General features: G+C 32.3%; 6 protein-coding genes across 6 annotated transcripts, besides 2 other annotated features; 2 read left to right on the top strand and 4 right to left on the bottom strand.

Annotated features, from left to right (window-relative positions):
* Window positions 1–545: part of a mobile genetic element that runs on past the window's edge.
* A 692-nt stretch (window positions 546–1,237) lies between these two features.
* TVAGG3_0613060 (phosphoprotein phosphatase protein) lies at window positions 1,238–2,275 on the bottom strand (the record flags this gene model as incomplete). The annotated part of the gene is made up of 1 exon (XM_001309404.2): window positions 1,238–2,275. One exon carries the CDS (start codon window positions 2,273–2,275, stop codon window positions 1,238–1,240), a length of 1,038 nt encoding a protein of 345 aa, XP_001309405.2.
* Window positions 2,276–2,600: 325 nt separating this feature from the next.
* TVAGG3_0613050 (Nit domain-containing protein) lies at window positions 2,601–3,893 on the bottom strand (the record flags this gene model as incomplete). The annotated part of the gene is made up of 1 exon (XM_001309403.1): window positions 3,072–3,893. One exon carries the CDS (start codon window positions 3,891–3,893, stop codon window positions 3,072–3,074), a length of 822 nt encoding a protein of 273 aa, XP_001309404.1.
* Window positions 3,894–4,358: 465 nt separating this feature from the next.
* On the bottom strand, window positions 4,359–6,029 carry TVAGG3_0613040 (gryzun golgi trafficking family; the record flags this gene model as incomplete). The annotated part of the gene is made up of 1 exon (XM_001309402.1): window positions 4,419–6,029. The coding sequence occupies one exon, from the start codon at window positions 6,027–6,029 to the stop codon at window positions 4,419–4,421; it is 1,611 nt and encodes a 536-aa protein (XP_001309403.1).
* A 709-nt stretch (window positions 6,030–6,738) lies between these two features.
* On the top strand, window positions 6,739–8,079 carry TVAGG3_0613030 (cellular component assembly; the record flags this gene model as incomplete). Its single annotated transcript, XM_001309401.1, has 1 exon — window positions 6,744–8,057. One exon carries the CDS (start codon window positions 6,744–6,746, stop codon window positions 8,055–8,057), a length of 1,314 nt encoding a protein of 437 aa, XP_001309402.1.
* A 22-nt stretch (window positions 8,080–8,101) lies between these two features.
* Window positions 8,102–8,336: a mobile genetic element.
* Window positions 8,337–10,559: 2,223 nt separating this feature from the next.
* On the top strand, window positions 10,560–11,609 carry TVAGG3_0613010 (spectrin binding; the record flags this gene model as incomplete). The annotated part of the gene is made up of 1 exon (XM_001309400.1): window positions 10,560–11,609. One exon carries the CDS (start codon window positions 10,560–10,562, stop codon window positions 11,607–11,609), a length of 1,050 nt encoding a protein of 349 aa, XP_001309401.1.
* A 9,596-nt stretch (window positions 11,610–21,205) lies between these two features.
* Window positions 21,206–22,540, bottom strand: TVAGG3_0613000 (STKc Nek domain-containing protein; the record flags this gene model as incomplete). Its single annotated transcript, XM_001309399.1, has 1 exon — window positions 21,206–22,540. The coding sequence occupies one exon, from the start codon at window positions 22,538–22,540 to the stop codon at window positions 21,206–21,208; it is 1,335 nt and encodes a 444-aa protein (XP_001309400.1).
* Between the last annotated feature and the right edge of the window lie 83 nt (window positions 22,541–22,623).

The following is a 22,623-nucleotide window of genomic DNA, read 5'->3' as shown; positions in this document are numbered from 1 at the left end:
TAGCATTTAATGTTACCATTGGTTACTTCAATGACTCAAGACATAATGAAATAAAGAGATACATACCAAAAGAATGTGAAACTGTTCGAACTATTGACTTACTTCTTGTTGAAGACCACTACATGCTAAATGAAAGATTACCAATGACAACATATTTCATTCGCAACTATATAGAAATTCTCAAAGCTTGTGGTGGAATGAACATTGAGAAACAAATGAAGATTTATACAAAGAGAGAAGATAAATATGTAGTTCGTTATGATAGAACAACACCGTTATGGGATGTTATGAAAACATTGTGGGAGTGCAAATATTTCGAACCTATTTCTTATGGAAAACTTTTCACATATACTACTGACTTATATAAACAGAACCTTGCACCATTTAAAGATTTGACATATGCTCCAAAGTATTGTGTACAACTGAAGAAGAAAGCCGAGTCAAAAGAAGTAAATAAAAATAAGTGCACTTTGCAGACAACTCCCCCATGTCTAGCAAATTTAACATTCGTCTCCCATTTTTATATATTTGGTTTAGAATGTTCGAAAATGCGTAATATGGTCATTAATATTAATTGAAAAGAACCTTGAATTAATTCAATCTGATCTCACAAAATATTTTAAATTACAAACTTCGTAGTTTGAATAGATAATTAGTATTAAACTCAAATAACTAGTTTATTTTTGAATAAAAATAATTTGAATTTATTCAATTTTGTGAATTTTCCTTCAAAAATCAAGTTTAAATATCTTATTTACCATATAATTATAAATACAATGAAACATATTCGAAATTGAAAAGAATGACTTTTTCTGTTCTTTCAATCATTCAATTTGAATTTTGCAATATTGGATTTCCCATTAAATAGCTATTAAAAACAACAAGCAATTTAACTTACATTCAAATTTATTTGTGTTATATTCAATCTTCTCAAAACTTATAATTTTCGGCTATAGCATGATTATATGCTATATAATATAATAAACCTATAATAGTATCATTCTTTCAATTATTTGAAGAGAAAACCGAAAAAAATCTATTTTCGGTCTATAACATTATCTTTTGGCCATCCCATTTAACATGATCGATATACAAACAATGGATATAGAAAATCCGATAATCAGTCTTAAATTGATTGTTTGTGGCAAAATATATGAACAATCATTTGAAATCATATAATTGATGAATTTAAATGTCTGTTGCCTTAAATAAATAAGGAATCAATTCAATAACGCATTTAAATGTGAAGAGTCGCTCTGTACTTGGGTGTCATATGCCTGGGCTTTGGCCTAATTATTGGCTTCAGTATTGTTGTTGCGGCCAATTTCTTTTCAAAGTTAATAGGTACTAAACTAGAATCAGCTACCTTTAAGTAATTAGCCGGGTATAGTTTCTCGAATACATGTACTCCATCGAGGTAAATTATTGTTGCAACATTTCCTCCTTCTACGTAATGGGATGATGAGAATATGGAAATAACTTTTGCCGAGTGAAATATTGTTGCACCGTTCGAAATGTATGAATGAGCACGTATTATGTAAGATAATTTTGTTGAATTTAGAAAACGCTCCGTTGCAGCTGCTCCGAACTGATGGCCTTTATTTCTTGCACTAGATAAATACATTTCTTCAGAGTTTGCTGGATCAGACCAAAGTAGATCCTCAACTAACGGAGTTATCTCCAAAATTGGCATTTCAAGACGTAAAAGATTAGATAAACTTGTTAGATTCTTGGAGATACCACCATGAACGCAAAAGTACCTATTGTCAACAATTCCAGCTAAAGGTAAGTAAGAAAATACGGTGTAAAAAGCTTCCATGAGGTTTTCATCACCTAATAATTCAAGAACTTTCTCTTTGAATCCATATTGCTCGCAAACTGATGGGATCTCATGATTTCCTCTTAATAAAGAAATATTTGTCGGGTAAACATTGTGAAGAGCTATCAGCAATAGAAGTGTCTGCACAGGATATTGTCCTCTATCAATATAATCACCGAGAAATAGATAATTTGTCTGAAGCGGTAAACCATTGCGATTCAAAATACGAAGTAGATCAAATAAATCACCGTGAAGATCACCAACAACATATACAGGCTGCTTAACGGAAATTAATGCTGTATGAAAGACGTTGTTTCTTAAATATTCGTTGAGGATTGAGCCTGCAAATTCTGAATTAATGCAAGGAATAAACTTTTCTATATCTGTAGAGAGATTGTTCTCTCCGATTGTTAATAGATTGTAGAAAAGGCCAATGTATTCTTTTGATTTTTTCATCAAATATTTGATATCAATAAAATTGAAAAGGGGAATGCTGAGAATTTTATTTTCGAAATTTATGTTAATATCCTATGATTAATATATTTTATCATTTAAATATGCTTCACAAAAAAATTAAGAGATATTCAAAAGTATTCAATCTATTAATTAGGTTATTTCCAAAAGGAAGGTTTATTTGATAAAGTACTTAAATCTAAAGTATTTTCAATATTTTCATTTCAATTGTTTATTTGAAAAGGGATGGCAAATAATATTTTGCATTAGGAATTTATTACAATTTATTTAACATTAATAATTTAAACAATTAAAATTCAGAAGGGAGAACAAATATATATATTTAGCAATATTAATATAGATACTATAAATTATCTTTCAATCTGCAAATTACAATTATTCAATTTAGACAACGTTTTTTTATCTATCAAAGTTTTATTCAAAATTTTTAATTTCATTCCAAACAATGGTTGATATTGACAGCTTACTTTATACTCAATAATTATTTGTTTGAAAAATGAGAAATAATTCAATAATTTCAGGTAAAAGTTGATCTCATTTCCTTTACTCATTTCTGTGAAGCGATTTTAGTCCACACAAACTCAATGGATATCTATTTTCCTTTAGGGAAGTAATATCTAAATATGTGCTTATCTTTTTCCATTGAGCCTCTAAAATTTTGAAATTTCATATCTGCAAAATCTTTACTCTTAGTGTATATGAAATGCATACATGTAGGCGATAGTAAAATAAATGTCAAACATAAAAATAATTTATTAATGAAAAATATGAATAAAACTTATTTTGTTTCTTTCATTTCATATACATCTGTGCGACGAGCAGATAGAAGTGGAAGCTGCTGCCTTATTGAATCTACTTTTTCCAAATCGATTTCAACGACTTCTGCTTTTTCTTCAATTCCAGCATTATAAATGACATCTCCCCACGGTCCAACAACTATAGAATTAGCAAAGGAAACGTAAGAAGCTTCTGTATTTCTAGCTGGTGCACATCCAATTGTAAAGACTTGATTATCAACAGCACGTTGTCTAAATAGTAATTCCCAATGTGCTGGGCCAGTAGTCATGTTGAATGCACCAGGAACAATGATCATTTTAGCGCCTTTGAGTGCCATTAACCTTGCAAGTTCAGGGAATCTGAAATCAAAGCAAATGCATACGCCAATCTTACAAATGGATGTGTCAACAACTGTAACTTGGTTTCCTGGTGTTAATGCATCAGATTCTTTGAATCTTTGTCCTCCTTTTACGTCAATATCGAACATATGCATCTTCCTATGCTTTCCTATTTGCTTACCTTGCTGATCGAATATGTATGATGTGTTGTAAATCTTGTCTTCGCAAAATTCTGAAATAGATCCACCTATCAATATGATATTATTCTCTTTTGCCATATTGGATAGCCTTTGCCATGTTTCCCCACCTTCTGGCTCTGAATATTCTCTGAATTTAGCTGTGGAATAAGGTCCATTGAAAATTTCTGGAAGAACAACAATTTCTGCTCCGTCCTGGGCGCATTTCTTGACCTTTTCAGCAGCTCTGGCAACATTTGCAGCCTTGTCATCGCCACTGCTAAGTTGAACAATTCCGATTTTTACCATATTTGTCACTTTTTGAACATCATCAAAAAAGATTGACTTATTTCATGCTTCATTTCTCTATTATAAAAGATAGCTTTTAGGTTCCAGATTCATATAAGTCGATTTAATACTATTATACTAAATAAATGTTAAGATTAAAACGCTTTGGCACATGCATACTCCATATTGGATCGTTTTATATTCATGTTGAATAAAAATTTTGTTGCAAAAAATTCCGTTCTGAAGATTATATGAAACAGAAGTAGAATAGAAAATAGAATTAAACCCATTATGAAATGCATTCTGTCTATTTCCGACCGATAAATAGTGAAAATAATTCTTGAAATTTTACAAGTAAGAAATTGAGGATAGTTAAATATAGAAATTTGCTTATGATAAGCAAAGAGAAAAGAAGCAAAGTTATTTTTATCTTAATTTAAATTTATAAAAATATTCAAAAAATTATTGGATGAAAAATTTGTCTAATTCGAATTAAACAGATTTAGTAAGATAAAATAAACAAAATCATAATAAACGCATTATATTTCATTGGTAATTGACGATGATTGACCTAATAAACTCTTGTGGAACGGAAGTTTCGTCAATTATTGTTATCTTAGGTAAGATATATGATCCAGCTACCATAGGAATGAATGTGATTGGAATTTGAGTCACTTTTGATGACCAAACAACAGTATTTACTTCAGAAGGTCCAATTTCAGCAAATTGAGAGCTTTTATCGACAATTATATGAATTATACCGCAGGCTTTTTCTGTGTCCTGCGTTTTGTCGATTTCTATAACACAATTAAATTTTGTGTTAATTATTGCTTCTGTTGGAGATTTGAAGTTGTAATGTGTCTTGCGAACGAGTTCTGCAAATGGTTGCATCTTCAAAAAGAAGACAATCTTTTCATCTTTTGATACAAAATGAATTTTTCTGTTTGCCGGTCCTGGCTTTTGAATAACTGTAAATGTATATCGCTCACCTGGTTCTAGTAGGCATGGGAGGTCAGTTGCTTGGCAATCTTCGATCTTTTCGATTAAAATATTATCTTGAAGATCATTAAGCAGAGAAGTCTCCAAAAGATAGGTTGTATCGTTTGATAATTTCGGATTTCTTTGTTCCTGATAGTTGGAATCGAACAAAAATGGTTTGACAATGAAAGGACTGATAAAATCAAAATTAATTACGTGTTTTATCTTTGTTTCGCCGGAAATTTCGGTTTGGAATACAACATTCATTACAACTGTTGTAAATACTGGTGTATTTGACTCAAAATAAAAGAGTTTTGTTACAGATTCTCCAACCTTCATGTTAAATGGAAGGAAATCGCCTTCAATGATTGGAGGAAAGTTGTTTGTGCATTGAAATGTTGGCTGTATGTCAATAAGTTCTGTATATGGAGCTTTGAAAGTAATATTCACTGGAATTTGAACTCCAATTAAAGATCTGTTTGGCTTTTGGACTTCTATCTTGCAAGCATTAGGATCTGGAAGTACTTTGATCGAAACTTGGCGTTGTATTTCAAATTCGATTGTTTTTCCTTCAATTGTTAATAGAATTTTCGAAACTTTTTGAGATGAAACTCTATGTGGGATGATACTTGTTGCAACTTGCTTGTTTAGCTGCTTTGATAAAATGTCAATGTTATTTATAACTAATGACGTTGCAGGGCCTCTATTATGAGTAAATTCGATTTCTAATTTGCAGCATGTTAAATCATATGGCAAATCCGACCATATATTTATGTAAAGAAAGGCATTTGAACCCGAGTAAATATCATCTTGATGATAATTCAATTTTATATCAATTGGTACTATTCCACTTAATCTTGTAGGTATTTTTAATGAAATTTGTTGATCTGAAGTTAAAAGTAAAGTAAGTTTATTTGCAAAATCGCTTGCATTTGATAAATTAACTCTTTTAGATAATAAAATTAAATAGTCTAATAAAATTTTATCGGATTGGTTTGCATTTTCATCGATTTTTGATTTTAATTTGAAATATTTTCCTAATAAAGTGTAAAAATGATATCCCATGATGTAATCTAATAAAGATTCAGATTCTGCATCTGCTTCTTTATAGTTTCCGTTTTCTATAAGATTACCATAGTTATTGAGTTTAGAAATAAGGTCTGTTCTTGATTTCATCATTTTTTTATTTTTATTTTTTCGTGGCAGAAAATTCAAAAATATGAAAATTATTAATAATAATACAAAAGCAGTAAGTTTTATAAAAAATGTAAGTTGTCAATTTTTTGGATGGTTTATTCAAAAATCATGGATAATACTTCTTATTGCATATAATAGCTCTAAATAAAATCTTTTTGCATAAAGAATTCATTTTTCTTCTCCTGGAATTCTTCGATCTTGTTTCCGTCGTGTTTGCAGAATTTAATATGCATTTTCTGCTGTGTAGAGTGTATCTCTACGTCATAGCTTTAACTGGAAGGCGTTTACAATTTAAGCACAAAATGTGAAAGATTTTCAAGACAGGGTACAAATGAATTAAAACTATTTTCATAAATATCGTCTTATGTTCGAGTTGAATTATTTGAATGCAGTTATCTATGGAAATTCTCTTTTTTTACGGGAACAATTGCCAAAAATGGCATAATATTTACTAGAATTAAAATTGGAAATGTGAACCAACATGGAAACTGTATGATTAGTTTATCTGAGCAATTAAAACATAACTTTTAGCATTTTCCCCGGTTCAGAAGATTAATTAATTTCGGACTTTGATTCAGGCGACTTTTGAATAGTTTCCAAAATACATGAATATTTCGTATAAAGCTGAATATATTTTTGATGGTCACTAATTTTTTCTGAAGGGCCCAGACATGTGATATAAATTTTTGCCCAGCAATGCACAACCCGACCTCAAGGTATTACTTAGAGAAAGTAAACCTGAGTTTCGAGGATTCATTTTCAGTTGCAGCTAGTGTTGCCAAGGATCTCGGCTATATAGATGATGCTTCACTGGCAACAAAGCGTGCAATTAGTTATAATCCGAACAATCCTCAAGTCTTAGCTATATTTCCTGATTATAAAATCATTGTAGAACGAATTAGGAAGGTGATAGAAGACTACGGCAAGCTATTACAGAAAGAAACAGAAAAAACGACTATTTGGATGTCACTTGGTTATTGTTATTTAGCTCTTGGTGACTTTCCGAATGCGTTTGCGGCCTGTTCGCATATAGTTAAGTTTATAGAGACTCCAGATGTTAATTTTTCATACCTTGCTGGCATAGTTTATGCCCATTTTCGATATACAGAATTTGCAATACCATATCTAAAAAATATATTACAGCTTACACCGAATATACAGATTAGAAACGATATTTGCTTTAGATTGGCCTTACTTTATAGGTTGGTCGAACAATATCAACAATCAAATGAAATACTTATGTCTTTGAAGGAGAATCTTCCTCATGGAATGTCTGAGGGCGATATGCAGTTACAGATTGCATACAATTTAAGCCTTCAAGGACAGCCAGAACAAAGTCTTCAAATTTATCAGTCACTTTATCAGCAACACCCAAATAATATCGACGCAACTCGCCAATACTTCATTACAAGACTCATCCTTTCGAACGGCACTATGCTACAAGAACTACAACTCGAATTAAATGATGCACTCCAAAGATTCGGATTTGATCCTAGTTTGGTGCTTATAGATGCTCGTGTCAGCCTAAAGATGGGTGATTCAAAGCAAGCTTACGAAAAATACAAAAATTGTATAGAATATTGCAGCGATTCCCCTTATTTCTGGATATCGCTTGGCAATTTATACTTCAAGAACCAACAGATAAACGACGCGCTGTCTACTTTTCAACGCGCATTATATATAAGATGCGATATCCCTGAACCGTGGCTCAATATAGGTTTAATCTACGAGCTGAGGCAGGATATGGCAAATGCAGGTAAGTTTTATCAGACTGGCCTGCAAAAATGTCCCAATTGTAGAGAGTTCAACGAAAGATTTACAAATATGAGGGCACATAACTCATACCAGCTGAAGGAAGTGTCTGAGGACAAATTCTTCTTGCAAATCCCGGAGAAATTTGCTTCGGATTATTTGGCGTCAGTTCCGCTTATTCCTGACAGTTTCATACCTGATATGAATATGAGCGAACTGAGTGTACTCTCTACTTCGCCAAAGAGTGTATTTGAATAAAGCTATTTAATAAAGATTTCTGTAAATTTCTGAATTTTTTTTAAGGGTCCACGGTCCGGCCAAGTGAAGGCTATCGTTAATGTTCAAAATTTATATGGAAAAGCCCATATCTATTTATAGATTCTGATTTGATATCATATTTGTATACTATTTTTAATATAATTTTTGAATTTCGTTAACCAAGAAGCTCCAAAAAAATCGATTCAAGTTGAAGACGATAACGATAATTCTCATTTTAGCATTCAATTTTTGAATAGTATTGAAAATGTACCGTGGACCTTAATAAAAAATCGATCATCAGAAGCTTAATCTGAGATTTAGGAAAATGTAGGGGGTGAAACCACACTAAATTTTTTACTCAATAATGATCGGGAAGGTCAGGTCAGTATTTTATTGTTGATATCTTAATCTATTGTCTTCTCAATTTTTTTGTGGTTTAGTGTCTGAATGATCTCAATTTTTAAACCTTATTTTTGTTTTTCTATATGAATTCGGGGAAAGCCATTTTTCAAGAGTGACAATATATGGGATTACTACTATTCGAGCCAATTTACAGAGCAGAAGACTAAATACTGCGAGAATTGTCAGTTAGAAGTTGGGAAAACCCAATATTTTTTAGAAGATTGTAATTTTTTTGAACTTAATGATCATGCAATTTATTTTCGTGAAAATTATAACTCTTCATTCTTACACAACCGTTGCTCATTCTGTAATTGCAGCTCATCTGATTCTGGGGGCTGCGTTTATTTTGTTAGTGCAAACAGTTCGATTGTTCAGCGAAAATTTTGCGGTAGCCATTGCCAAAGTGAAAAGCCGGGGCAATTTTGTATGACAGGGAACAACTATGGTAGTTTTAATTATATTGTTCAAGATTCCATTTTTGATATTGGAAATGATGAATCAGGCAATTCTTCATTAACATTAGGTGGTCCGAATATCCTAGTTTCGTTAACAAATTTCTCGTTATGCAAAGCGAATAATGCCGATGTTAGTAATTTTAATAGTCTTTATGGCGGTTTTATGAAATTTAATTTTTCTACAGTTGCAAATCATAGTGCAATAGGAGCAAATGTTGCGATTTTAGAACTTAGAAATAAGGCAATGATTGATTCATGTAATATTATTAATAATATGATTTCTAATTCAAATTTTGGAATTATCTTCCACATGGGTGTTGATTTTGTTGTGGAAAGATCTTCCTTTATCAATAATACAGCTCCTCGAGGTTGTTGCTTAATATACTTAAAATGGGATAATTTTATGGTTAACAATAGTTTCTTTGAAAATTCTATTTCATATACATTTAGAGGTTCTTATGCTACCAATCATGCAAGAACTTTTTTTACGAACAAATTGATTCATTTTACACTTGGAAGTTGTAAAGCTGAATTTGCACTTGCAGGTAAAAGTATTCGAAAAAGTAATAAACTTTATATGTTATCAATCCCTATTAATACAATTAGCTTTTCATAATTTTAAATTCTGGGAAAGTTCATATAAAAATTAAATATTTCAATTAAAATCTATTATAATATTATAAATAAGTATTGATAGCGAAATCCATTGAACACATGTTAGTTCTCTGTAGAATATACTTATCATACATCATTCTGTGACATTGTTCGAAATATTTGAAGATTTTTCCTAAACAAGTTGTACATTTGGATCGTCGAACAATCAACAATCAAATGAAATACTTGTGTCTGTAACTCTTTAGGCATATATTCGGAATTTTGGGAGTTTTTGTGGGATCTGATAGACAATTAGTCAGACAATAATGTGCTTATGATAGACAATGAGTCAGACAATGTGCTTAACAACCAATTGAGATGACACCCGGAACTTCACAATAATCGAAATACAAGCAATTTACTTATCTCTCTGTGGGCTAATAATCACATACAAATTACATTAATGCATATTTTTGCTTTGGGAACTAGGAAGCAATAGCAAGGGTTCCTTAAGACAAAGTCCTCCCCAGGCCTCTTTTATATGTACTTTTAAAAATTAATTTTCATACATACAGACTTATTTTATAGAACAGTAATTCATTGATAAGCAAATGTGCTGTCACATTTGGTGTATATGTCTCTCTAAAAAGCGTAAATTCATTAAAATGGCATCTACCGTTTGAAGCGCTCTCAATTTTGAGCGGACATTGGTGGAAGTGCCTGTGAATTTTGCCAATTTCTTAAATAATAAACTTTACATTTATAATTTGTTTACATTTGTAAACACTTTACCACAAGCAAAGTTCTCAAATTTGAGAGTGTTAATGTCAAATTTTCAATCTTTTGTATGTTATTTATAATTTTTTTAATATTTCCATGACACAAAGAAAATTTTTGGACAAACATTATGAGTTGTGACTACATTCAAATTTCTGAAGTTTACTGTTTACCAAAGAGAAAAGAATCTCAAAATAGAATCTATAAAAACCCAAAACTTTGAAAAATGAAACTTGTAGATTATTAATTTTTTTTTGTCTGCCATAAAAAAATCATGAGTTCTGACTATGCAAAGCCATATTTGGACTTTATAGGAGCATTTGACAAGCTTTTTCTAATAAAATCTAACGAATCTGTTGAAGATATGTGCAATATCATCAAAAATGTTCTGATTTCGAAGTATCAACTTACAGAAAGCCAACTCTCGCTGATAATTTTAAAAGCAATTCAATACAATTATGCTTCTTTGGAGAATTATAAAGAAATATCCAAGAATCTCAGTTATGAAATTAAGGAACTTTCTAATTTATCATTTCCATCGATGAGTCCCTTCATTTTTGCTGTTGTGCATGATAAAATCGATATATTTAAGGAGTATATCACTCCAAAAGAATTCAACAGTGATATTTTTTTAGAAATTCCTTCATTGGAAAGAAAGGAGAGTTTCAATTTATCATTAATTGAAGCATGTGCATATTTTGGATCTGTAAATATTTTCAACTTCTTAATTTCGAATCATAATTTTACATTATCAGAAAAATGTCTTCGATGTTCATTAATCGGTAGAAATAGAGACATTATCAACGAATGTCTAAAGTACAATCAAATAGATGTAGATTGTCTCATGGATATTGTAAGTTCACACAACAATGAAATGTTTGAATTCGTTTTAGATAGAGATCTATTTACTTCTGAAGATCCCCATGAATATGAGTTTATTATCGACGATATTATCAAATACCAAAATTTGAAAGCTGTTTTCATACTTTTCGAGCGAGAAAAAAGCTTCATTGTTCCATGGTGTGCTGCTTTTCCTCAAACAATAGATATTCTCAAAAATGAAAAACTTACAAATAAAATTGATCGTAGGAAACGAAATATGATACATTATGCTTGCATGTCACAAAATTCCGATGTTTTAAAATTTTTATTTGATTCAACTAATAAAATTGATGTCGATTATCATGATACATATGAAATGACTGCTCTTCATTACGCCACAATGTATAAAAATATAGATGCAGCAAGAATTCTTATTTCACATGGTGCCGATGTCAATGCAAAATCTATTCTGTTTCATTTCATATCAGTCTTTATTATATAGACCTCTCTTTCATTTCATATCAGTCATTATTTTATATTATATTTCATTTTATATCAATCATCATTATATGAAATATATTTTGAAAATACGAATGTCCACTTTCAATTGCTATTTATCAAAACTCAATCGATATCATCAAGCTTTTAGTTGAACATGGTGCTGATATCAATGTTAAACTTACATCACTTAATTTCAGATCACTCATTAATATATATAATTCTCTTTCATTTTATATCCATCATTATTATATAGTATTCTTTTTGATTTCCTATTAATCATTATTTTATGGAATCCTCTTTCATTCCATATTAATCATTAATATATAGAATTCTCTTTCATTTTATATCAATCATTATTATATAGTATTCTTTTTCATTTAATATCAGTCAAGATTTTATGAAATATGATATGAAATAACGAATGTCCACTTTCAATTGCTGTTTATCGAAAATCAATCGATATTATCAAGTTCTTAGTTGAACATGGTGCTAATGTCAATATTAAATTTACTTCATCTCATTTCATATCAATCAATATTATATAGAATTTCTTTTCATTTAATATCAATCATAATTATATCAAATTATCTTTCATTTAATATCAATCATAATTATATTGTATTCTTTTTCATTTGATACCCAGGGTCCTAAAATGGGTATTTTCCTCACACAGACACCGTGGTTTTTTGAGCCGGGAAATAAATAGCGCAGACAGTTTCTACATATAGAGACATGCTTATACTTAGAGTTTGACGGGAATCTAAAGTGATTTTTTTCTGCATCGCGAAATCTAATGCAATCTCAAAATCATGAAGAAACTGCGAATCGGAGCGCAATTTTTTAATATGTTAATATATAAAGGTACCCCTACTACTGCAAATGCTTCAAATGAAAATCTAAGAAATCAGATTAATTTGATCACATTAGTATAGTATTGGTCAAACCAAAAACTCATATGTTGATATATAGCCTATAGATATTCATATTATCTACTTTTCATTGAATTACATAAGATTTAATAATCTCATAAATATTCTTTTTAATTTTCCGAATTCCGTGTGCATTTAGATTGCCTATACCTGTATATAATAATTCTAGAATGGTTTGGTTAGATATTAAGTTTTTTAGATTAATATTTTAACATTTTGATAAAACAGCATTTGTTCCATTTTAGAATCGCCATTGAACTCTGGTTTGACTAACATGATGTTGTATGATCAAATAAATTCTAACTTCATGAGATAAATTTTGAAATTAGAAAATGCGATATCTGACTCAAATATTTATCTGAACACATTTAACATTCAATGATAAACTAAAGTACTATACAGCAGATTCGATTTGGCTTATATTTTATATAATCAACAAATAATCCTATAAAATTGTGCTATTCACGTTGCTCAAAGATGTATTGAACATTCCCTACTTGTGTATTGATAAAATTAGATATAGATTCTAATGTAAATCGATATTTTGAAAATTCATATATATTTTGTCTTGGTTTGGCATTTGATCGTGTTGAAACCGGAATTGCAATATATATCATCTAAATATATAACTATCAAAATATGAGCTATAGATTTTTAAATTATTCTCCTGAATATGAGTGACTAACATAATTATATTGAATTGAGTAGTAAGAATCATAAATATTAGAATCTGACGATAATTTATTATAACTTTATATAGGAACAAGATTATAAATGATGATGAAAATAAAGATTAAATTTAAATCTGAAAATTTGAAAACATTAAGTGTATATGATAGCATTACAAAATTAAATTTTATGTGGAAGAGGAAATAGAGGAATTAGAAGTATTATGAGAAAATAATAATATATAAAAACAAGATTCTATTAAATGAGTTAATTTATAGAAAGGAATAACAGTGTGAATGTAGTAAATGAATGTTTTCATGATGTATTATTGAAATCTTAAGTTTTGTTAAGAAGATAATAAGGGAATCAAATTTTGTATTAGGAAGTTTGACCGACAAGAGTGTATTGTGCACTCTTGTCGGTCTGCATGTCTCATTCCGGGAGACATTGTCACTGCATGTCTCCCAGAATGAGACAATCCGCGCATAACTTGAATGCGGAAGTTTGACCGACAAGAGTGTATTGTGCACTCTTGTCGGTCTGCATGTCTCATTCCGGGAGACATTGTCACTGCATGTCTCCCAGAATGAGACAATCTTCCGCGTTCATAACTTGAATGCGGAAGTTTGACCGACAAGAGTGTATTGTGCACTCTTGTCGGTCTGCATGTCTCATTCCGGGAGACATTGTCACTGCATGTCTCCCAGAATGAGACAATCTTCCGCGTTCATAACTTGAATGCGGAAGTTTGACCGACAAGAGTGTATTGTGCACTCTTGTCGGTCTGCATGTCTCATTCCGGGAGACATTGTCACTGCATGTCTCCCAGAATGAGACAATCTTCCGCGTTCATAACTTGAATGCGGAAGTTTGACCGACAAGAGTGTATTGTGCACTCTTGTCGGTCTGCATGTCTCATTCCGGGAGACATTGTCACTGCATGTCTCCCAGAATGAGACAATCTTCCGCGTTCATAACTTGAATGCGGAAGTTTGACCGACAAGAGTGTATTGTGCACTCTTGTCGGTCTGCATGTCTCATTCCGGGAGACATTGTCACTGCATGTCTCCCAGAATGAGACAATCTTCCGCGTTCATAACTTGAATGCGGAAGTTTGACCGACAAGAGTGTATTGTGCACTCTTGTCGGTCTGCATGTCTCATTCCGGGAGACATTGTCACTGCATGTCTCCCAGAATGAGACAATCTTCCGCGTTCATAACTTGAATGCGGAAGTTTGACCGACAAGAGTGTATTGTGCACTCTTGTCGGTCTGCATGTCTCATTCCGGGAGACATTGTCACTGCATGTCTCCCAGAATGAGACAATCTTCCGCGTTCATAACTTGAATGCGGAAGTTTGACCGACAAGAGTGTATTGTGCACTCTTGTCGGTCTGCATGTCTCATTCCGGGAGACATTGTCACTGCATGTCTCCCAGAATGAGACAATCTTCCGCGTTCATAACTTGAATGCGGAAGTTTGACCGACAAGAGTGTATTGTGCACTCTTGTCGGTCTGCATGTCTCATTCCGGGAGACATTGTCACTGCATGTCTCCCAGAATGAGACAATCTTCCGCGTTCATAACTTGAATGCGGAAGTTTGACCGACAAGAGTGTATTGTGCACTCTTGTCGGTCTGCATGTCTCATTCCGGGAGACATTGTCACTGCATGTCTCCCAGAATGAGACAATCTTCCGCGTTCATAACTTGAATGCGGAAGTTTGACCGACAAGAGTGTATTGTGCACTCTTGTCGGTCTGCATGTCTCATTCCGGGAGACATTGTCACTGCATGTCTCCCAGAATGAGACAATCTTCCGCGTTCATAACTTGAATGCGGAAGTTTGACCGACAAGAGTGTATTGTGCACTCTTGTCGGTCTGCATGTCTCATTCCGGGAGACATTGTCACTGCATGTCTCCCAGAATGAGACAATCTTCCGCGTTCATAACTTGAATGCGGAAGTTTGACCGACAAGAGTGTATTGTGCACTCTTGTCGGTCTGCATGTCTCATTCCGGGAGACATTGTCACTGCATGTCTCCCAGAATGAGACAATCTTCCGCGTTCATAACTTGAATGCGGAAGTTTGACCGACAAGAGTGCACAATACACTCTTGTCGATCTAAATGTATCTTACAATCAAAGACACTTTCATACAATCTTTTCGAAGTTAAAAAAAAAATTTAATTATTTCTTTCTTTTGTTTATTAAATCGCCTTACTCACGTACTAATCTCTTTTAGAGACTCTATCGAGCTATCCCCACATATAAACCCGTGACAATAATACATATTTACTCTCTTCATATTCTGATCTCATGACACATTATCGCAAAAACTATAATTATACAACACATCTCATAAAGTCTCATTTTAGCCCTATCTAAGCGTTCAAAACATATTTTCCACACGTAATCTGATTCTTCTGGCTCCGCTGATTCGATTTCTGCTGTCAGATCGTGAAAATATGCATCACATAAAGAGATAAACACAACTCAAAATTATTGCTTTTTTTTCAAATTGTCTATTCATCCATCTTTACATATTTATTATCTCCTCCGTTTCCCCTCACAAATTCTTTTAATTTTCTGAATAATACGTATAATAAAATGAATATCTCAAAAACTAAAACACAAAATTAATGTTGGAAAATGACTAGATATAATCTGAACTTTTGAATTCATACATTTTTGGAAAAAATTGAATTTTCAAAAAAAGAGCTTATTTAGGTATGAACCTGAAGAGAAATTTTAAGGAAAATATTAAGTTGTGCAATTTGCATTTATCTCTTTATGTGATGCATATTTTCACGATCTGACAGCAGAAATCGAATCAGCGGAGCCAGAAGAATCAGATTACGTGTGGAAAATATGTTTTGAACGCTTAGATAGGGCTAAAATGAGACTTTATGAGATGTGTTGTATAATTATAGTTTTTGCGATAATGTGTCATGAGATCAGAATATGAAGAGAGTAAATATGTATTATTGTCACGGGTTTATATGTGGGGATAGCTCGATAGAGTCTCTAAAAGAGATTAGTACGTGAGTAAGGCGATTTAATAAACAAAAGAAAGAAATAATTAAATTTTTTTTTTAACTTCGAAAAGATTGTATGAAAGTGTCTTTGATTGTAAGATACATTTAGATCGACAAGAGTGTATTGTGCACTCTTGTCGGTCAAACTTCCGCATTCAAGTTATGAACGCGGAAGATTGTCTCATTCTGGGAGACATGCAGTGACAATGTCTCCCGGAATGAGACATGCAGACCGACAAGAGTGCACAATACACTCTTGTCGGTCAAACTTCCGCATTCAAGTTATGAACGCGGAAGATTGTCTCATTCTGGGAGACATGCAGTGACAATGTCTCCCGGAATGAGACATGCAGACCGACAAGAGTGCACAATACACTCTTGTCGGTCAAACTTCCGCATTCAAGTTATGAACGCGGAAGATTGTCTCATTCTGGGAGACATGCAGTGACAATGTCTCCCGGAATGAGACATGCAGACCGACAAGAGTGCACAATACACTCTTGTCGGTCAAACTTCCGCATTCAAGTTATGAACGCGGAAGATTGTCTCATTCTGGGAGACATGCAGTGACAATGTCTCCCGGAATGAGACATGCAGACCGACAAGAGTGCACAATACACTCTTGTCGGTCAAACTTCCGCATTCAAGTTATGAACGCGGAAGATTGTCTCATTCTGGGAGACATGCAGTGACAATGTCTCCCGGAATGAGACATGCAGACCGACAAGAGTGCACAATACACTCTTGTCGGTCAAACTTCCGCATTCAAGTTATGAACGCGGAAGATTGTCTCATTCTGGGAGACATGCAGTGACAATGTCTCCCGGAATGAGACATGCAGACCGACAAGAGTGCACAATACACTCTTGTCGGTCAAACTTCCGCATTCAAGTTATGAACGCGGAAGATTGTCTCATTCTGGGAGACATGCAGTGACAATGTCTCCCGGAATGAGACATGCAGACCGACAAGAGTGCACAATACACTCTTGTCGGTCAAACTTCCGCATTCAAGTTATGAACGCGGAAGATTGTCTCATTCTGGGAGACATGCAGTGACAATGTCTCCCGGAATGAGACATGCAGACCGACAAGAGTGCACAATACACTCTTGTCGGTCAAACTTCCTAATACAAAATTTGATTCCCTTATTATCTTCTTAACAAAACTTAAGATTTCAATAATACATCATGAAAACATTCATTTACTACATTCACACTGTTATTCCTTTCTATAAATTAACTCATTTAATAGAATCTTGTTTTTATATCGTATTATTTTCTCATAATACTTCTAATTCCTCTATTTCCTCTTCCACATAAAATTTAATTTTGTAATGCTATCATATACACTTAATGTTTTCAAATTTTCAGATTTAAATTTAATCTTTATTTTCATCATCATTTATAATCTTGTTCCTATATAAAGTTATAATAAATTATCGTCAGATTCTAATATTTATGATTCTTACTACTCAATTCAATATAATTATGTTAGTCACTCATATTCAGGAGAATAATTTAAAAATCTATAGCTCATATTTTGATAGTTATATATTTAGATGATATATATTGCAATTCCGGTTTCAACACGATCAAATGCCAAACCAAGACAAAATATATATGAATTTTCAAAATATCGATTTACATTAGAATCTATATCTAATTTTATCAATACACAAGTAGGGAATGTTCAATACATCTTTGAGCAACGTGAATAGCACAATTTTATAGGATTATTTGTTGATTATATAAAATATAAGCCAAATCGAATCTGCTGTATAGTACTTTAGTTTATCATTGAATGTTAAATGTGTTCAGATAAATATTTGAGTCAGATATCGCATTTTCTAATTTCAAAATTTATCTCATGAAGTTAGAATTTATTTGATCATACAACATCATGTTAGTCAAACTAGAGTTCAATGGCGATTCTAAAATGGAACAAATGCATGTTTTATCAAAATGTTAAAATATTAATCTAAAAAACTTAATATCTAACCAAACCATTCTAGAATTATTATATACAGGTATAGGCAATCTAAATGCACACGGAATTCGGAAAATTAAAAAGAATATTTATGAGATTATTAAATCTTATGTAATTCAATGAAAAGTAGATAATATGAATATCTATAGGCTATATATCAACATATGAGTTTTTGGTTTGACCAATACTATACTAATGTGATCAAATTAATCTGATTTCTTAGATTTTCATTTGAAGCATTTGCAGTAGTAGGGGTACCTTTATATATTAACATATTAAAAAATTGCGCTCCGATTCGCAGTTTCTTCATGATTTTGAGATTGCATTAGATTTCGCGATGCAGAAAAAAAATCACTTTAGATTCCCGTCAAACTCTAAGTATAAGCATGTCTCTATATGTAGAAACTGTCTGCGCTATTTATTTCCCGGCTCAAAAAACCACGGTGTCTGTGTGAGGAAAATACCCATTTTAGGACCCTGGGTAGGGGGTCATGAAAATTTTCCAAGAGTTGGAAATATAGGGTATTATTATTATTATTATTATTTTATTTTATTTTATTTTATTTTTATCCTAAAAGGGATTCAAATTTATTAATGATTTTAATTGAAATAAAAATGAAATAAATTTGTAGACACTAATCCCAAAAAATGCTATCATCTTGCCTACATCTCCAAAAATTGAATGGTTTACATTGAGTTTTTTTAAATAATGAGTTTAGCAATGAATAAAATTCATCAAAAATTCTAACTCATCCTGGAGGTGCATCTCATGCGCTTGTGCAGGATATGGATTCTGATTGAAGATATAATTTTGGAGAATCCGTCTAAACTATGTGATTTGTACATAGAATGATTGAGAATATCCTAGCGATATCTGTGGCAAAGAGTCTTGTCGGTCATTGATATTTCTCAAGAATCACATAAGATTCACGATGCCCAAACTCTAGTTTAAACATGTATATATAACATAATTTAATTATATATGTGATCTATAATAATATCATGCTGTGATATATATATGTTATCCTATAAGAGTCATGAAATATGAAAAATGTAACAAAATTTTAAGTTTTTAACACTAAACACATATGTAAAAGTGTCATATTATTAGCATATTATGTTTGATGAGTGGAATTTATTTGTTTGAGGATGATCAGATTAAGATTATTTCAAATGTACTACATCTGGGGTATTGGTTGTGTTGGTGGACCACGGATGGGGAACTGAGACTTAAAAGACTCTTAAGAAAGGTCTTTTAAGTCTTTGTTCTTCAATCAGATGTTGATTGCAGTCTTTGTTGCTCATATGAGGTACATGCAAAGGTATTGTACCTCAGATGAGGAACTAAGAATCCAAAGACTTCTTATGCGAGCCTTCGAAGACTTTAAACTTCAATGAACATCTGATTGTTGACTTTGTTCCTCATCTGAGGTACTTGTTGAGGTATTGTACCTCAGATGAGGAACAAAGACATGAAAGATTGTTACAAGCAATCTTTCATGTCTTTTGGCAACAATCAACATCTGATTGTTGACTTTGTTGCTCATATGAGGTACATGCAAAGGTATTGTACCTCAGATGAGGAACTAAGAATCCAAAGACTTCTTATGCGAGCCTTCGAAGACTTTAAACTTCAATGAACATCTGATTGTTGACTTTGTTCCTCATCTGAGGTACTTGTTGAGGTATTGTACCTCAGATGAGGAACAAAGACATGAAAGATTGTTACAAGCAATCTTTCATGTCTTTTGGCAACAATCAACATCTGATTGTTGACTTTGTTCCTCATCTGAGGTACTTGTTGAGGTATTGTACCTCAGATGAGGAACATAGACTCCTCAAAACCCTTAAATGATCATTATTGAATCAAATATTATAAAATTTTAATTTTTATATTAAACTATTTTTTTACTTGTTTTTTTAGATATTTCGATTTTTTGCAAAATCAAAACTAATTTCGAGGATCTAAATCTATAGAAGGATATTATTATTGTTTGGATATTGGAATTTATAATAAGATCTAGATGATTAGCTAAATTAAATATTCAATTTTTATATTTAAGGTAAAAAATGCAGATAAATATGATTTTAAGTCTTTGTTCCTCATATGAAGTACAATCTCATTGTATTGACCTCAGATGAGGAACAAAGTCAACAATCAGATGTTGATTGTTGCCAAAAGACATGAAAGATTGCTTGTAACAATCTTTCATGTCTTTGTTCCTCATCTGAGGTACAATACCTCAACAAGTACCTCAGATGAGGAACAAAGACCTCAATCAACTTCTGATTGAAGAAGTAAGTCTTTGAAAACTATATCAAGCAGCTATTAAAGTCTTTGTTCCTCATCTGGATTACAATATCTCCAAAAGTACACCAGATGAGGAACAAAAACTTCAATCAAATTGTAATTTGAAAATCTCTTGCATAAGCTTGTTTATTTCACACATATATTATATTACCACACAATATATATCATTACTCACCCATCTAAATAATCATTAACTCATATTTTGATTCTCATATTTTGTGCATCTAACAAATCTCTCAGATTTCAAATACATTAGTCTATTAACATAGAATACAAACTAAATTTTCATGTTCCAAACTATCTCATCCCGAATAATGAATTTTGTTTGAAATCTTTCTTATGCAATTTCGCATCAAATCTAACTTTATGGTCTGAGACGATAGACATCTTTTAATAATTTTTCTCGAATTTTCGGCGCTTGTTTCAGGTCGAAATTTGAAGTTTTGTCCGATCAAACTGAAAAAAAGCTCACTTTTGGCGATGTAGGCAGGACGATAGGATTTTTTTGGATACATCTCTAAATTTGTACACAAAACTTGTCTATTCAACAGTAATTACGAGTTCGGAACAGGCACAATATATAAAAATCTATTAAACTTAATAAGTGTATGTGTTTCTCAAAAAATAATTAGTTAAAACATAAAAATAACAATTTAATATACTATAAATCAAACATCTTTTTGATCTTAACAACTCTACGCATTTTCTCAACTGTCTGAGGATCGCTCTGTGCAAATATTTCAATAAATTCTTGACAAGATTCTTGATCTTCGTTTATTATGTTATCTTCAAGCATTGATATCAGCATTGGCTGAATAGATGACAGAGAAGCCATGATTGAATCAATTTCTGCTTGTGCGCTTTGTTTATCGTGAGGTAAAGAAGCATCAGCGACATAAGTCGTAGAATTTGAAATTGAATCGCGCAACTGCTCTGTAAATGTTTTAAGATCATCCCATTCGTTTGGTTCTGGCTGATCTTCTTCTTCCACGATGATTGGATCTGATTTTTGCAAAGCAGGTCCACGTTGAGCCCATCTAGGAGGTTCTTCGTCTGGAAGAGGTAGAGGATCGTTATCTGGTGTTTCTGGAACTGGTTTAAGATTGACTGTTTTCTTTCTTTGAGGAGATTGATGTCTTTTAGGGGATTTATCTTTTCTTGCGATGATATTAACATTCTTAAGCTGATCCTGATTTTCTTCAACCATTTTCTTTGACTTAGCTTGTATGAATGGTAGTTGTAAAATATCTGCAGCTGTAGGACGAGCGTTTGCATCTGGATTCAGCATTGAGTCAATAAGCTTACGTATGGCAGCTGAATATTTCGTAGAAACTTTGTTGTAATGGCCTCTTATTATTGCTGCAAACAATTGTTGAGGAGATCTGCCATTGAATGGTCTATTTAACGTACAAAGTTCGTAAAGTATGCATCCCAACGACCAGATATCTGTTTTTGTACTGTATGGCTGATTTGACCATACTTCAGGAGATAAGTAATAAGGAGTGCCAATAACAGTTTTGCACATATCTTGAGTACCTTCAAGTGCTCTAGCAACTCCAAAGTCACCTAGTTTAACAATTCCTAAATGAGTAAGAAAAACATTTTGTGGTTTAATATCTCTATGGACAACTTTCTTTTCGTGAATATATTTTAATGCAAAACATATTTGTATGAATATCTTGAGTACTTCGTCTTCTGTAAATGGTGTTTTTCTGTTCGATATCTTGTCACTTAAATCTCCACCATCAACATACTCCATTGCGATGTAAAACTTACCATTATCTTGGAATGATTCTCTGTGGGCAACGATATTTGGGTGTTGTAATGAAGATAAGAACTGTACTTCTTCAAATGCTTTTGATTTTGCTTGTTCATCAAGTAAAGACATCTCTATTTCTTTCAGAGCGACTTGTTCTCCACTTTTCTTAATCTTTGCCAGATAAACTTTGCCATAAGAACCACTTCCAAGCTCTTTTATAATTACATACTTTTGCATAATAAAAAATTAAAATCTTTTCACTTTTTCGACCTATTCCAAGCAAATTATGAACAAATGTTAAGTGAAAGACTATCATAAAT

The sequence above is a fragment of the Trichomonas vaginalis genome, chromosome III (assembly GCF_026262505.1).
Source record: "Trichomonas vaginalis G3 chromosome III, whole genome shotgun sequence".
In the NCBI taxonomy this organism is placed as follows: domain Eukaryota; phylum Parabasalia; order Trichomonadida; family Trichomonadidae; genus Trichomonas; species Trichomonas vaginalis.
This window is presented reverse-complemented; position numbering and strand designations above follow the sequence as displayed.